Here is a 16,772-nt window from a genome sequence, read left to right as displayed (position 1 = left end):
TGATACATACTTTTGTATTTTTTCGTCCCTCGATACGTTCAACTTACCGTTATGCTACAAATAAGAAACTTTAAAACTTCAAATAATGCACTTCAAGCTCTAGCTACAAATTTTAAAGTATAGCTTCAATACATGCTCACATCAACTGATGAATCTACCTATTTTCAAAGCCATCACTCTATTAAATTGTTAACGATCACGTCATGAGCACCGAGCTAAGGGGTAGTTGAGCTACCCAGGCGAACCGCCCTACCTTACAACATAGGGACATGAGGGGGAAGGTTGTAAAGGTGGCCTTGTTATCTACACCTCTGGTCGAATGAATGGAGGATTGACTTGGGTCGAATGAATGGAGGATTGACTTGAGTTTTCATGAGCGTTGGTAGATCTTAGAGTACCTATCAAGGGCTCCTGTGCATACCTGTAAAGGTGGCCTCGTTATCCACACCTTCGGTTGAATGAATGGATGATTGACTTGGACTTTCATGAGCATTGACAGGTCCTAGAGTGCCTATCAAGGGCTCCCGCGCATACCCCCAGGATGATCATCACCACCTGCACCTCACATCTCGATACAGTGAAACAAGTAACCCGCCTGCTATCTAACTCAACTACATTTGTTCCTATAATCCATAGCCTAACAGAACGCAGCAACGAGGGGCAACCTACCCATATAGCCAATGGGGAGGATGACACTACTAACAAAGACCATCTAGCGAAAACACCGCAGACCTAAATTATTAACAATCCAGATCGAAATGATTATTTTTAAAGTTTAGGAATACTTGAAAGTATTGAATCAATGTAAAAATCTGGTACCAAAATGAGATTTATATCTTACTGTACATACTCTGGCACAGAACATCAACAACTTCGTATCTGTCGTAAGACCTTAGACCACATATCAGTGTCAGCCACATTGAAACACAAAGATGAAACCAAAGCATTCCAAACAGAAAGTTCAGGCAATTGGCCTTGGCTAATCATTTCTTCCAAGCACATCACTGCTTTATATGGTTTTCCCACCGAGCAAAGACCTCTGATAAGTGTATTGAATGTGTTAGAACAAGGCCAATGAGATTTGATAACCATCTCCTCCAACAACTTACATGCTTCAATGTACCTATTTTCACGACAAAGACCATGTACTAAAGTGCTATAAGTTTCCTTGTCTGCAACAAGACCAACCTGCTTTACCATTTTCTTCAAGAACTCCATAGCCACTGTTGAGTTGCCCGCCCTACAAAGACCGTTCAGAACGATGTTATACAACGCAACGGTTGGAACACAACTTCCCTTCACCGTTTCCTCTTCAATAACCTTCACTGCATCATCAACTTTTCCTTCTTTGCATAATGCAGCTGCTTTCGCCTCATAGACTGAGGATGGTGGCCAAAAGCCTTTAGCTAGCATGTGGCTAACAACTTTATCTCCCTGATCAGTCTCGTTTTCGTTATATAGATCGATAGCCATGGCACAGTAACTATCTGAACTGGGAATTCCACCTTTGATTAAAGCTTCATTGATTAAACACTTGATTTCCGTGACGGTGAGCTTGCTAATCCTGCAGTAGTTGAGGTCAATCAAGTAATGAGCACGCTTAGGGGATTTCAGTCCTTTCTTCAAGATCTTGCCTAGTATTTCCACAGCTTGCTCAATCTCTCCATTATCACACAAAGCAAACAGAAGGGTTCTGTAAATTACTATGTCCCCACCACTACCCCTTCGAGAAATCCTCCAGAACATGGAATACAACAAATGGATGGCCTCATGAAGCTTACCATCTTGACAAAGTCCTTTCATTAGAATCAAATAACTCAGCCTATTAGGATAGCAACTTTGGTAATCCATTTCTTTAAAGACGTGTAAAGCAAGTTCAGATTGGCCTCTTTGACAAAGAGATTGCATTAGCAAATTCAACGACTGAGTCCTGGATTTCACTTCCCAACCAAATGAACTCTGCTGAAAAAGCTGACAAGCAGCATCGAGCTGAGATTCATTCAAGAGTATTTCCAAAAGGGTATTGAAAGTTTGTGTTCTATCGGTACAGTTAAATCCCCCAAGGCTTTTAAACAGAGATATACCTTCTTCCAATAATCCATGACTAGCATACGTTTTAATTGCAAATGAAAATATAGAATCCTTGCACTGACAAGAGTCAACTTTCATCTGATCTATCACTTCCCTCATCTCGGAAATTCTGCCCGAGTTTCCAAGTATATTGATCATTGCGGCGTACACAGGACCATTGTGCTGATAATTTGGATACCTACATTTGGCTTCATTGAACAGTTGGTAAGCTGTGAAAGGATTATTCTGCTTCCTAATAATCTGAGACAGGTGTGTGGGCGTTAAAAGCCTTGGCCACCTAACAGTCATAGCTACTTAATCAAGAACATGCTAAAGTTTGAACCAAGTCCCAAAATCTTACCGAACTGCAGCGAAAATTCAAGAGAAATTTGACAAATTTTAGACATGGCATTTTGACAAACATGTTATGTGCAGAAGGAAAGTTCAGAGCTCCGGAAATTACCAGTTTAGTGGGATTTTCTGTCTTCACCTCAAAATCAACTCTTGCGCCTGAAAAAAAAAATGTTATTCGATCGAACTTGGCTAAGAACATAGCCTCCTGAGACGGAAAAGAAAGAGTGGTGGCGGGGGCGTGCCGGTGGTCGGCGACGGCAACACAGAGAAGAATATAAGAGAGGAAAAGAGAAATAAAGAACGAAGAAAGATGGGTTGACGTGTGGATTGCAGTATAGGGTTTACCTTTTTTCATTTTTTATTTTTTATTTTTTGGTAAATGGTTTTTGTTTCAAGTAATAATAATTAAAGAAAAACATTTTTTTCTTTTTTAAGTATGGAAGGTAAAAAAAAATGAGCTAAAATAATAATACCCTTGCATTTCAAAAAGTTTTGTCTCTCTAGAGCTCCAAGGAATTCGAAAGGATCCCAAGTGTCACGGTCATGATTGTCCAAAGCGTGTTGTCTGTGGTCACAGATGGTCCTGGAAGGATCCCAAGTGTCACGGTCATGATTGTCCAAAGCGTGTATCCCAAGTGTCACGGTCATGATTGTCCAAAGCGTGTTGTCTATGGTCACAGATGTCCTGGTCATGCTTGTCTAGGACGTGTTGTCCATGGCCGCATGCCCGTTCCAAACCCCTCTTACATGCTGAACATTCACCAAAATCATGTCTACACCCGGTAGGGCTAAAACGAAAATCATGTCTACACCCGCTAGGGCTAAAATGGTCCAAAATATACTATAGGAGATTTGACTAATTGTCACTTCTTCCTACCCTGATTTATATGTTATTTAAGTTGCGGTGTTCCTTTATTTGCTTATAGTTGTCTTCTTCAATTCTTTCAAATCGTTTTCAAATATATTACCTCACTCACGCGGACAACGTCGATATATGCTTGAGCCTCAAGTCACATTTGTGAAAAATGTTTTAGAAAACATTCAAATTTGGAGAGGGAAACGAACCAACATTCTTAGTAAGGGTATGAAAACCTCTCCCTAGCAAACAGCATTTTAAAAATCTTGAGGGAAAACCCAAAAGGAAAAGCACAAAGAGGACAATATCCACTAGCGGTGGGTTGGGTCGTTACAGAATTTCTCACAGCTAACTTTCTTTACCAAATTAGAACAAATGTCGCACAATCGTTGTCCCGCTACTATAGTTATAGTAGCACATAGATTCCCTACGGCCAGCCTTGAGCAACTTTATGACAGAAACCCACAGAAAAGAAGGAAGAAAATTGAAAAGGTAAGAAAGACATGAAATTATTAGGAGGCTTTGGATTCCATACACAGTCTGGAAAGAGGAAAAGAGGTGATATTATGGTAAGCCAGAGAATCCTAATAACCAAAAAGAACCCCAACTGATAATGATATGTGAAAGAACAGCAGAAGAACACCCAATAATTTTGCTCAAACATATTACACAGATATCTTTTTCTAACTAATCCCACTCCCTTCTTCACCAACCACAAATTGTGAAGCTCAAAAGATATAAAATCAATCTTTTGAACCGTTCACGGTTAATCATATCGAAACAAGACTGTGTCGTAGGAGGCTACGTGCTTCCCCGACACGATCGTCTTGTTGCAGTCAGAACGAAACACGGGAAGAATCCAAACCCTTCATTTGGTTCCCCGTCTTTTCGCATAATACATGAATGAATAAAATTCTTAAGCTAATTGTTCTAACAAACTAATGGCAGATGACCAAACGTAAATAATGTTGATACTTGATAGAGATGGGATATGCTTGTTACCGACGTTTTCATGAACGACTTGACGATGCTGGAACGTGAATTTCTTCTCCTTTTCCTTTTCCTTTTCCTCATCCTTCTTATCCAATCACACGACTTAAAAACTTGCCATTGTTATTCAGTATTCAAGCTTTGTCGATGTGGTTAGCGTGTGACAACAAGGCATTTGTGTCATCCAGTTGAGATTACCTCAGAAGAATTCGGTTCGGTTGCTACCGCAGAAGAAGTTTGTAAAGGCCCCGATCCTCCAACTGCCATTGTTGTCGTCGTCGTCATCGTCGTTGCTGCACCTGTTATATTCACTTTCAAAACCAACATGCTCCAAACGAATGACATTCTTTAGATAACAAGGATTAGGTTACAAGAATCACCTGCACTGGTTGTTCCGGCTGCGGTCGAGACAGGCAGTGATAGGATACCGGTCGAACCATGCTGCTGAGGAAGATACGGGTACTGCATTAGGTGTGGATACTGGACTCCGAACTCGTATCCCTGGCTACTTTGAGCGTAATACGGACAGAGATTTTGAAACATTCCAGCTGGTCCCGGAATAGCGTTTGCAGAGTAATAAGGAGAAAATTGTTGGCCACCATAAACACCATAATAGTTCTGCTTACAAAACACGACCAAGCTCAGATCAAATCAATGCTAAGAACATTACAAACACAAACCAACATTAAAACATTCGCACCATTGGATAAATCCTGTCTTGTGAGTATCCAGAATAGCTGAAATTAGGCCAAAAGAATCAAAAAGAAAAGATTGAATCAAAAAAACATGAAAATTGAGAACTTGGGTTTGTTCATGCATTAATGATTCCTCTTGCAACCTTACCCATAAGCTGAAAGAGGGAATGGATATTGAGAAGTGGGCTGATGAACATAAGACGATGAAGAAACATGATAAGCAGGAGGGGTCACAATCCCAGATGGACCTCTAAATCTTCCACCACCACCTGCAAATTTGTTCAATCTTTTGTGGTTAATCTTTGAAAAACATGGCTTCCTTTGTTTGTTTAGATTTCATATATCCCTCCACAACAAAAAAAACACAGATTCAGAGGCCTCCATTGAAGGAAGTCATCACAGGTTTTGGAAGAGGCAAAATATCAAACACCTTGCATGCATAAACTAATATGATCCATTTAAGAGACGAAAACAAAAAGAAAGAACAATCAAGAACCATGTTGAGGCTTATGAGCACCAAGGGAAGCAAGATTGCAATTAGCCCTTCTTCCATCGATCACAGGGGAAGGGTTTTGACAAGCTCTAATGGCAGCATCAGGATCCTTAAATGTGACCTAAAAAACCCAGAAGAACACCAAATGAAATCCCCATTTCGACAAAGAAAAAACGGAAGGGGAAAGGGGACACTTACAAATCCATAGCCCTTGGATCTGCCAGTGTTCTTGTCAGTAATAACAACAGCTTCCAAAATCTCACCAAATTGCTCAAAAAACCTTCTCATTGTATGCCGCTGAGTCTCCCAAGCCAAGCCTCCGACGAAGATTTTGGTGAAAGTGGTATCATTGTATTGGCCGCCAACGCTATTATTGCTATGAAATGGCCGCGGCTGAGACATAAGGGCAAAATATAGAGAGGGAGAGAGAAGAAACACAAAAAATCCGCCTCTCTCCCAGAAAACAGAGACCCAAAATGCAGAGAAGAAATCGAAGCCGGAAGAACACGAACAAGTTTTGAAGAACAAATCAATGGATTCCCATTTTTCTCTCAGGATTTTATTTAATTAAATTTTTTTTTTTTTTAGGGTAATCTAAAAACTACCCGTTTCTCCACATACACAAACGGCGACAACTACCCAGATTCCTCAAACAGCGACACCATTAATGAGAAAATCAATACTGTTTTGGGATGAAATTTTGTTTAAAAACAGCAAAACAGCAAAATAATGTGTATTTATATTTGAAATGAAAGGGACATTATAAGATATATCTAAAGACAATATGATATCGATGAAGAACAGCGAGAGAGGGAAATTAGAGAAGACAAAAAAGCTGCTAGTGGGTTCCCACGCACCACGACAGCGCCTCAAGAGAGATTTTGGTGATACCCAAAATGGAATTTTTTTTTAGTCTTTTGCTATTATATATTTGCTGGATTGGTCTTGCTTACCCTTTGCTTTGCTGTCTCTCTCTCTCTCTCCTCTCTCTCTCTCTCCTCTCTCTCTCTCTCTCCTACTTGTCCTTGTTGGTCTTTTGCTCACTGGGGCTCGGCTAGGTTCACTTGGGTTGGCCTAACTGAATAGGGTCAGCCTTGGTCGGCGTCTAGGCTAATTTTTATGGGTTGGGTCTTGGATTTTCTTGGGACTTCTCTTGGGTAGAGAGATTTTCGAGAAAATGTTTGAAAGCAATGTTATAAGCTATAAGCGAGAAAGACAACACAAAAGCTTAAATAGCATAGTAACTCCGGGTAGGAAGTATTGACGACTAGGCTTATCCTTGTCGGTCTTTTGCTCACTGGGGCTCGGCTAGGTTCACTTGGGTTGGCCTAGCTGAATAGGGTCAGCCTTGGTTGGCGTCTGGGCTAACTTTTATGGGTTGGGTCTGGATTTTCTTGGGACTTCTCTTGGGTAGAGAGATTTTTTTAAAAAGGGTTGTCCTTGTTGGTCTTTTACTCACGGGGCTCGGCTAGGTTCCTTTGGTTGGCCTAGCTGAATAGGGTTAGCCTTGGTCGGTCTCTGGACTAACTTTTATGGGTTGGGTCTGGATTTTCTTGGGATTTCTCTTGGATAGAGAGATTTTTGAAAAAATGGTTTGAAAGCAATGTTTTAAGCTATAAGTGAGAAAGAGAACACAACCGTTTAAATAACATATAACTCTTGGTATGAATAATTAACGACCAGTCGTATCTCCCTATAGTACATTTTGAGACATTTCAAGTCTATCAGATGTAGACTNAAAAAAAAAAAAAAAAAAAAAAAAAAAAAAAAAAAATTGAACTAAACATCATGAAAGCGATGAACGAAAGCAATAAAGTGATACAATACAAAAGATTTGGCATGCAACGGGTATGCGGTCATGGACAACAAGACGAGCATAATCGTGACATATGACATGACGTTTGAAGAAAATACCTCAAGAGTAAGACTCACCCATCATTTCATTTCTCTTTCCCTTTCTTAAAGTTGATTTCTTTTTTCAATGGTATGGTTGGATGAACTTGGAATAGGACGTTATTGCGAGTATCCAAAGCCAAAACGTTGAAGCTTTTGGGTATTAATAATTATTGATTGCGAGTATCCAAAGCCGAAACAGTGAAGCTTTTGGGTATTAATAATTGATGGGTAGCGCTTATTTACGTACCCAGATTCAAAAAGGCTATAATCTTTTGACCGACGGCGCCCAGTGCAAAGAACGAAGAGTTCGTTATATACACGATGAAGATAGAGTGTGGATGACTTCATATACCTCGAAGTTGTAGGGTTGCATGTCCTAACTCATTTCTTATACAAAAATTATTCGATCAAACTATTATGATGTGACTGACAGTTTTGAATCGTTGAATGTAAGAGAGAGAAATTATAAAAATGTTTCTGTTTTTATGCAATAATTATTACGGACATATATACTTTTGAATCTACTGTTATTAAGAGACAGTTACATTGTAGCAGTCTCATTGAATAATTTATCATCGTTGCGAGACTCGATGTTCGAGCGTCTTAGAGTCCATATGAGAGGCATTTCAAGAGCCATGGGTTTCCAATCTTATAGTCCACACGGGAGAAATTCTCGTTTAAACAACGGAGGAGAAATTTCTCTCACGTAACTAAACGGGACCAAAGACGAAAATTATATTCGCAGACATTTAAGTTTTTAAAAATTAATACTATTAGATTTACGGATTTTTTTAATAGAAATTATATTAAAACTAAAAAAATTATTATCTTATTTTTTAAAAAAATTATATATAACGAAAAATTTTATTCTCATAAATTTCCAACGAGGAAAATTTCAAGTGTATGAAGATTAAAATAAGATGTAAAGATGAAGATGAGGAAGAATTGTTAACAAAAATCAGACATGAGTTGTGTTCGGGTTCTTTCCATTAGTCATGGGTTCTCGTTGTCACGGTCATGCTCGTCTAAGGCATGTTGCCTATGGCCGCATGCCCATGACAAGCCCAACCCTTTTTGTCTTTTCATATTCTAGTGTTTTACTTTTTTATTTCTATAAAGTATGACGTTTGAGAAATATCATGTCTATGCGTGTCAGACATGAAATGCCTCAGAATTTAGTATAGGGGGATACGACTAGTTGTTAACACTTCTCCTACCCAAGGTTATATACGGTAAGCCGTTGTTATTTCTCTCTTGCTCGCTTATATAACGTCTCTTTCGAAAATCTCTCTCTGCCCTCGCTTTCTAAAAACCTTTTCTTAAAATCGAGGCCAGAGGCTCGAGCATACGTCGCTTGGTCGTAGGTGACGCAAGAACGAATTAGCTTAGCTCACTTGTCGTTGGAAAGTGAGTGCCGCACAATCGCAAATCCGCTGCCATTAAAAGTGCGATTGTGACACTCGGCTTGTCCTCCGATTTCCACTCTAGTTGACCTCTCTTCGTTATCCATTTTTAAATCGAAAAAAAAAAAAAAAATCTAAGTTATCCATTTTTTGAATTATATGATTTTTTTTGGTCCATTAATATTAAAATTAATTGACATAATAAATATATTATTAATAGCGAATTTTAATATTTAAATATTTAAATTTAATGGAAACTTTATGAACACTAAATTGAAAAAAAAAAAAAAAAAAGGAAAATTGATGCAATGGTAGAGCATATGCTTAATCAAAAAATAAAATAATAATAATAATAATAATAATAAAGAAAATAATTAATGGGGGAAGAATCCAAGAAAAGAATATCCTGAAAATGGTGAGTGGAGATGAAACCAATCCAACGGCCAGAAATGAAAGGAAGGTGGGGGCCCACAAATGTTTTAAGTTCAAAGCATATCCAATTCATATCCTACGACTAGGGGTCCAAAATTAGGAACAATATGAGGAATTATATTCCCATGTTATTTTTTTTTAAATATATTTTTTTATTTTGATTATCGACGATAATTGGTGTTTACGAGGAGATTCCCGAGAATCTTCCTTTCCCTCTACATTTTTATTATATCCTCGAGTAAAAAGTTACAAATTCACCTCCATTTTATAACAATTTAGTCCATAACTAACTTAGAATTTTGCAAGAGCACGTAGAAATCATGCATTTTAAAGTTACACGTCACGAGCAAGAACGGATCTTACCCAATGACCGACTTAGTCTTTTACGAGAGCACACAGGAGCGAAATAGCTCGATCGATAAAGAGAGGAATGCTCACATTATATTTTGCTTTCTCTTTTTTTTATTTTATTGTCAAAAAATACAAAACATTAACGTTTATATATATTAAAAGTTTATAAGTAGTGTGGGCCCTACTTCATCAAGTTTTCATTTTTATTTTATTAAAAATAAATTATAACAAAAAAAAACGCGTAAAAATATTAGAATGGAAAAAAATAAATGCGGAATATGATTGGACGTTGAGATTGTACGGCACCAATGAGAACGAGGCAAAAATGACACGCATGTGAAGTTAGTGTAATCCCTCAGGANTTTTTTTTTTTTTTTTTTTTTTTTTTTTTTTTTACTTCAATAAATTTATTTTTTAATTTAATTTTTCCCCTAACAATCATTTCATCACGCCAAGCATATACTCCTAATATTCTCTTCATTCCCCTTTTCTTTATAAGCCTCCTTTCCTCCTTCTTCCTCTTCCTCCTCTCATTGCCTCGAACGAAAACACGATCCGATGAAGTTCGGGAAGCGCCTCAAGCAACAAATTGAGGACACATTGCCCGATTGGAGGGACAAATTCCTTTTATACAAGGATCTAAAGAAACTCGTTCGGGTGATCTCGAGAAGCATTGATGCTAATGCTGATACCGATGCTGAAGTCGAGTTTGTTTGCTTGTTGAACTCCGAGATCGATAAGTTCAATTCCTTTTTCATGGAGCAGGAGGAGGATTTTGTGATCCGACATCGGGTTAGTGTTCGTTGAATTTTTGTATTGAACGTTCATGTTTTTTGTGTTATATTTTAAAAGTACTCAATTATATATAAGTTTAATGCTTAATTTTAATATATTTTAAACTGTTCTTTGTTATTAAGCGATTAAATTTTTTACAGTCAAAAGTGGTCACGAAAAAAAAGACAAAAAAAAAAAAACTATTTTTATCCTAAGTAAAAATATAATATTGGGATTTTAAAAAAATAATAGTTTATAAATATTACATATTTATTTTAATAAAACTAAATAACCAAATGGATTGAATTAGGTTATTTGGGTGAGTTAATTCGAGTTGTTTTTTATTATTTATTATAATTCTTGTAATAAGTAAATAAAATTTTATTTATTTATTTTTAAGCCTTAAATTAAGATTTTATCCTTCTATTTTAATATATATATTTTTTAAAATTACATTTTAAATTTTATTTTTAAAAGTAGTTAAAAAATAAATAAATAAATAAACTACATAATAAAATAAAATTAAAATAAGTATATATAATTGTATCATAAATAAATTCTTAAAAAAAAATAACAATAAATCCAACTTAAATTAATTTTCGGGGAACAGGTTGGAAGATGTATTATCCTCACCCACCTGTGACCTAAAATTGAAGATTTTTTTTATTTAATTATTATTTTACTGTGTTGCCCAATATTGACTAAGTCCCCTCGTTGGGTCCCACATAAAAAAAGTGACATTTTTTAATTTTCAATATTAATTACAAAGTGGGCAATTGTCATCTATTTTTTTTAATTATTATTAATATTAATGAAAAAATAAATCTACCTCGGAACTTAAAAAACGTCTTATAGCTTATAGCTCGAGAGGTTCGTTAAAATAAATTGATTAGGAAAAATAAGACGTTTTTCTTTCGAGCTACAAATTTAGAAACCAAACCTCAAATATCGAAGATTTTGATCGATGAGACAAACCATGTGACGGAATATCGTTGTTCGATATGCAGGAATTGAGAGAGAGAATAGATAGGGTTTTGAAAAGTTGGGGTCGAGATGGAAGTGGAAGAGAATATCACAACGTAGTAGAAATCGGGAATATTAGAGAAGATATTGTGAATTTGCATGGTGAAATGGTGCTTCTAGTCAACTACAGCAATGTCAATTACATAGGTACGTAACTTTACCTCATTCGATATCGAGCGGTTATGCTTCTTATGGTTTCAAGAACGTTGGAATTTAGTCAAACCCGAACGTATTTGTGCAGGGTTGGGGAAGATCCTGAAGAAGTACGACAAACGAACGGGGGGATTACTAAGGGTATCGTTCATCGAAAAGATACTCGAACAACCTTTCTACAAAACCGACTCGATCTCGAAGATGATCAAAGAGTGCGAGAGTAGCATCGACGCGATTTTTCCAGTTAGACGAGAAGCGGAGGAAGAGATGAAGAAAGGCAAGGCGATCTCAGCTGGCGGTGAAGGAATATTGAGGAACACGGTGTCAGCTCTACTCAGCATGGAGCAGATAAGACGAGGAAGCTCCACTTATAGCCATTTCTCTTTGCCTCCTCTAAACTTGTCTCACTCCGACTTCATCCATTCCTTTCAACTCAACTCTCCTATTCCAATTCTCCATCTACTTTAGTTTACTTCCACTCGGTTCGAGATATATATATATATAGATATAGATATAGATATATCACTCGATTTGGTCTCAAAATTGTTCTTCATCGGGCTACGTCACTTTAATATAAACAAGAATGTTATGAATTTTCAAGTTTTTATGTTATGTTTGATTTTTTTATTCATCTGAATTCGATTCGTTAAGGGATATATCTTTGATCAAAAGTTGGTTCGGATGCTCCGCTTTTGATGTTATTTGTAATGAAAAAATGGAAAGGTAAATAACAAATCGGGATCTAATTCACGAGGAGCGGTATAAACACAGATGACACCAATAAAATACGGAAACTTGCTTCACATTTGGAATTGCACGAAAAAAAAAACTATTTATCTCGAGGAGATCTACGTAAAATTCTCGTAAAACACCAACGATTACATTCTATGAATGGTCAAGAACAGTTGGAAAATATTGAGTCGTACAGCTTCTCATGCAGATATTGTCCGCTTTGACTCGTTACGTATCGCCATTAGCCTCACGGTTTTTTAACACGTATGCTAGGGAGAGGTTTCTATACCCTTATGAGAAATGTTTCGTTCCTCTCTCAAACCGATGTGGAATCTTACGTATAGCTTGACCCGTTTATGGCAGATATTGACATAAGAGAGACGATACATACATACATACTAAAAATCGTGCAAACTAAACCAAAAAATGAACGGGTGCAGAATGACTAGGACTCGTGATAACCATGCGTATGAGCTCATAAATAGTAGAAGAGAAACTTATATTTAAGCATTATTCTTAAGATAATCAGTGACAGTGAGAACGTTATGATTTGATTGTGTTTTAATAATCGTTGGATGTAGATCGAAAAACATGTCTACTCCTAATAACCATCCGATACAAAACCAAAAGGGTTGGATGAGGGTGGATGAAGTGGGCGAGCAAAAAACAGACAGTGGATAAGGTGGTACTAGCAACCTTAGCCTGCCACCAACAGGCAATGTTTTATGTTCTGTGGGATTTTCATGCATTAAGGCGGCGTCCCCCCCTTATCCATCTCCCATGTTTCAGCTCAATATATTTCCTTTTTGTTAACTTTAAGGAACATGCTTTCTTTTGTCTCTCTTTTTCTTTCTTCCTGCTGGTCTGTGTCCTCTCTCGTTCAACACACACGTATGTACGACGACGTTCTTTTCTACCGATCTGAGAAGATCTTCGTTGGCTAGCGAGGACGATGCAACCAAACTTGGCAACGAGGGCACGACGCCACGAAGGAGGCAAAAGGAAGACATGGGCGAGCAATTAATGCAACGCCGACAAAGGATCGATGGTGTTGGGTAGTGTTAAAAGTAAAAGTTTGTCGAGTGTCGGTGTCGAGGTGACCTTAATAGTTCTAGATATAAAAGATTTTGACCTAATTTCGAGTATGAAATGGTTGTTTGATTAAAAGTTTTCATCATACAGCCACCAAATGACGTGCATGAGTAAACAAGCAATACAATAGTTACATGACGTTGATATATGAAGGTTGAGGATGGTTTGGACACGTGGCCATAGATAGACAATGACCTGTAAACGAGTAGTTATCGTAGTTACCTGCAACGTTGCCAAAATTTTCGGGACGTTACAGTAGGGAGAGGTACAATTTAGGTACGTTATGAAAACGACCTCTCGGGTTCACCAAAAGCAACAACAAAACCCTAAATTCTTGTATGCTTCACTCTTTTCTTACTCAACCAAACCAAATCATGAGATTCAATTCTTCTTTATTGCTCTCCTTTTCAACATTCTATAAACAAAAGGTTTCTTCTTCACTCCTTCCTTCACTTCCAACTAGCAATGAGAACCTCCATCTCTATCTCCCTCGGCTTCGTACGTCCTCACCTCCCCGTTCGATCAACCAAAACAAAATGTCGTGTCAAGGCTATGCACTCCCCCACAAACAACGTCGGTCGAAAATGGACCGAGTATCAAGGCATTCAGAATTGGGACGGTTTGCTCGATCCACTCGACGACCATCTCCGAAAGGAAATCCTCCGATATGGTCGGTTCATTGAAGCAGCCTATAACTCATTTGAATTTGATATCACTTCACCATTTTACGCAACATCTCGTCATTCTAAATCTTCATTACTAAACCAATCCGGATTAAGCCAGACTGGATATCGTCTCACCAAGTATTTACGAGCCACAACGAGTATAGGTTTACCACATTGGGTTGAAAAGGCTGCCAACTCGATCGCAACTCGATCTAGTTGGATTGGTTACGTGGCAGTATGTGAAGATAAGAAAGAAATATCTCGTCTCGGACGTAGAGACATTGTGATCGCTTACAGAGGAACTGCCACTTGTTTAGAGTGGCTCGAGAATTTACGCGCCACTCTAACGGAATTACCTAATAACGAGTTCAATACAAATCGAGCCGTGTCAAGACCGATGGTAGAAACCGGGTTTCTGAGCTTGTATTCTTCGAGGATAGCGAGGTTGCCGAGTTTGAAGCAAACGATACGTGAAGAAGTTCGTAGATTACTAAAGGCCTATGATGGTGAGCAATTGAGTATCACCATAACAGGTCATAGCCTTGGCGCCGCCGTAGCAACATTGACGGCATACGACATCAATGTCACATTTCGACAACGGGTGCCACTTGTCACGGTCGTGTCGTTTGGCGGCCCTCGCGTAGGTAACAAAGACTTCCGAAGGAGCCTTGAGGAACAAGGAACAAAGGTTCTGCGCATTGTCAACTCGGGGGATGTCGTGACGAAGGTGCCAGGCTTTGTGGCTGACGATGGCATGGAAGCACTGCCGTGGTGGGCTCGACAGTGCATGGAGAACGTGCCGTCTCAATGGATGTACTCGGAAGTGGGGAAGGAGCTGAAATTGTGCAACAAGAACTCCTCCAATGTTCTTGGAATAATCAACATGGGAATTGTGAATGTTTGATTAATCCACCACACCTAAATGGTGTGAAAGTTATCTTATTTATAATCAAATAAATTACAAGGATATGGAAATAGTAATAAATGGAAATAACAATAAATGGAAAGATACCTATGGTAATAAGGCAAATATCTAATATTTGCCTTATAATAAAATATCAAATATAATATATATGGTAAACTATAATTTATTACTAAATATCCTTAACACCCCTCCGCAAGCTGAACGTCGGATTTGAACGAACGTGAAGCTTGAATCTGAAAAATTCAAAGAGGTTGAGAAACACTTTTCGTGAAGATGTCAACAACCTGGTTCAGAGGAGGCGTAGAGAAACACTTTCTTGGCCATCGAAAATTGCAGAGGGATCGCCACTCAGCGGCGATGCTGCCTTGGCTTCGGCGAGAATATGTCTAACCCATGAAGAGGGATTGTCGCTTAGCGACGATGCTACCTTGGCTCTGGTGAGAATATGTCTAACCCCAAGAAGTAGAAGGGGAAACCTAGAGCAAGGGACAAAGACAATGTTGAAGCCGGAAGAGTCGCCACATTGGGCGAAGGAGCCAATTTTGGCAAGAAGGGCAGCCGGAAGAGTCGCCACATTGGGGCGAAGGAGCCAATTTTGGCGAGAAGGGCGGCGGCAACTTGGTTGGCGAAGATGCCAGTGCGGCGCCTAGATTCCAAAGGTAAATCTCTGCAAAAGGTCGATAGGCTTATCGAGATTCTGTATATTTTCGAAGAGGAATGCTGATGAAGATCCTAAGATTAGAGTTTCTGTGAAGGATGAAGGATAAAGGGAAAATTGGGAAGAAAATGTAAGAGACTATGTTTGGAAAAGGTGAGGTTGTATATACAGAGTATGGCGAAGGATGATTTGGAGGTCAAAAGGATGGAGTCGAAGAGTAATCAATCGGCTCTGCATGTGGCAGCCATGACGACTGCCCCTGCGGCGTCAAAGCCAGCAGTGGTGGTGGAGAAGAACAGTAGAAGATTTCAAAAGCCATTGAAAATAAGGGATCGGGGTTGTTAAACCGAAAGGGCTCTGATACCATGTGAATGTTTGATTAATCCACCACACCTAAATGGTGTGAAAGTTATCTTATTTATAATCAAATAAATTACAAGGATATGGAAATAGTAATAAATGGAAATAACAATAAATGGAAAGATACCTATGGTAATAAGGCAAATATTAGATATTTGCCTTATAATAAAATATCAAATATAATGTATATGGTAAACTATAATTTATTACTAAATATCCTTAACAGGAATGAATCATGATCTAAAGACTTATCTTCATCTCGTTCAACGATTTGAAACCTCGAAATCTACGCTTTGATGGTTAAAGTATTCGAATTTCTTACGTGGATCTTGTTCTTTTGTGCGTTTCGATTAACACAGTAAAGCGATTTTTACACTTGAGTCGGCCTTTTGAGATTGAATTTATGGGTCTTGTTCTTCAACGTCCTTAGATTCAACGCTGGATATATTTGAATTTCTTGTGGTCGAGAATGATTTTTCTTTTGTATAGCTTCTTGAATGGAAAATTTACCAAATATATAGCTTTCAAAATTTGCACGTCGTTTCAGATCATCGTTTATGTTGTCGTTGAATGAAAATTCTTTTACTATAATTTGAATTCATGTGAAACATGTATGAAATTACAACCCCACTGATCCAACAAACTACATATTTGAGATGAAATTAGGGTTTCTTCATTGGCTACGAGTTTTGAATGGAACTCTCGGTAAACGACAAGCTGGCTAAAATTTCTTGTAGTTACAACCTGCAAGAATGATGTGATGATTGCTTTGCTACAAGAATGATGTGATGATTGCTTTGCTATCTCCGATGTGAACCTAAGACATGCATGCATGAAGTTTTGTCACTTC

The 16,772-nt window shown here is 38.1% G+C and overlaps 4 protein-coding genes across 6 annotated transcripts; 2 read left to right on the top strand and 2 right to left on the bottom strand.

Moving 5' to 3' along the window:
- Window positions 1–77: 77 nt before the first annotated feature.
- On the bottom strand, window positions 78–2,787 carry LOC111778483 (pentatricopeptide repeat-containing protein At1g05600). Of its 3 annotated transcripts, none has more exons than XM_023658341.1 (2): window positions 2,534–2,787; window positions 78–2,269 (listed from the first exon to the last, which is right to left on the bottom strand). In XM_023658341.1, the coding sequence occupies exon 2, from the start codon at window positions 2,227–2,229 to the stop codon at window positions 865–867; it is 1,365 nt and encodes a 454-aa protein (XP_023514109.1). In that variant the 5' UTR covers window positions 2,230–2,269; window positions 2,534–2,787; the 3' UTR covers window positions 78–864. The 3 variants fall into 3 exon arrangements, with proteins under 3 accessions (XP_023514109.1, XP_023514108.1, XP_023514107.1); XM_023658340.1 differs by having other exon boundaries at window positions 78–2,368; window positions 2,534–2,786; XM_023658339.1 differs by having other exon boundaries at window positions 78–2,435; window positions 2,534–2,785.
- A 993-nt stretch (window positions 2,788–3,780) lies between these two features.
- Window positions 3,781–6,330, bottom strand: LOC111778040 (RNA-binding protein 38). Its single transcript, XM_023657649.1, has 6 exons — window positions 5,657–6,330; window positions 5,462–5,579; window positions 5,114–5,234; window positions 4,971–5,007; window positions 4,651–4,888; window positions 3,781–4,569 (listed from the first exon to the last, which is right to left on the bottom strand). The coding sequence occupies exons 1-6, from the start codon at window positions 5,858–5,860 to the stop codon at window positions 4,451–4,453; spliced, it is 837 nt and encodes a 278-aa protein (XP_023513417.1). The 5' UTR covers window positions 5,861–6,330; the 3' UTR covers window positions 3,781–4,450.
- A 3,757-nt stretch (window positions 6,331–10,087) lies between these two features.
- On the top strand, window positions 10,088–12,088 carry LOC111779153 (SPX domain-containing protein 3). Its single transcript, XM_023659230.1, has 3 exons — window positions 10,088–10,332; window positions 11,322–11,484; window positions 11,579–12,088. The coding sequence occupies exons 1-3, from the start codon at window positions 10,099–10,101 to the stop codon at window positions 11,956–11,958; spliced, it is 777 nt and encodes a 258-aa protein (XP_023514998.1). The 5' UTR covers window positions 10,088–10,098; the 3' UTR covers window positions 11,959–12,088.
- Window positions 12,089–13,866: 1,778 nt separating this feature from the next.
- LOC111778833 (phospholipase A(1) DAD1, chloroplastic-like) lies at window positions 13,867–16,219 on the top strand. Its single transcript, XM_023658813.1, has 3 exons — window positions 13,867–14,836; window positions 14,890–14,904; window positions 16,149–16,219. The coding sequence occupies exons 1-3, from the start codon at window positions 13,867–13,869 to the stop codon at window positions 16,217–16,219; spliced, it is 1,056 nt and encodes a 351-aa protein (XP_023514581.1).
- The last annotated feature ends 553 nt before the right edge of the window (window positions 16,220–16,772 follow it).

The sequence above is a fragment of the Cucurbita pepo genome, chromosome LG17 (genome assembly GCF_002806865.2).
Source record: "Cucurbita pepo subsp. pepo cultivar mu-cu-16 chromosome LG17, ASM280686v2, whole genome shotgun sequence".
In the NCBI taxonomy this organism is placed as follows: domain Eukaryota; kingdom Viridiplantae; phylum Streptophyta; class Magnoliopsida; order Cucurbitales; family Cucurbitaceae; genus Cucurbita; species Cucurbita pepo.
Note: the sequence above shows the minus strand (reverse complement) of the source record. Positions and strands in the feature narration are given on the sequence as shown.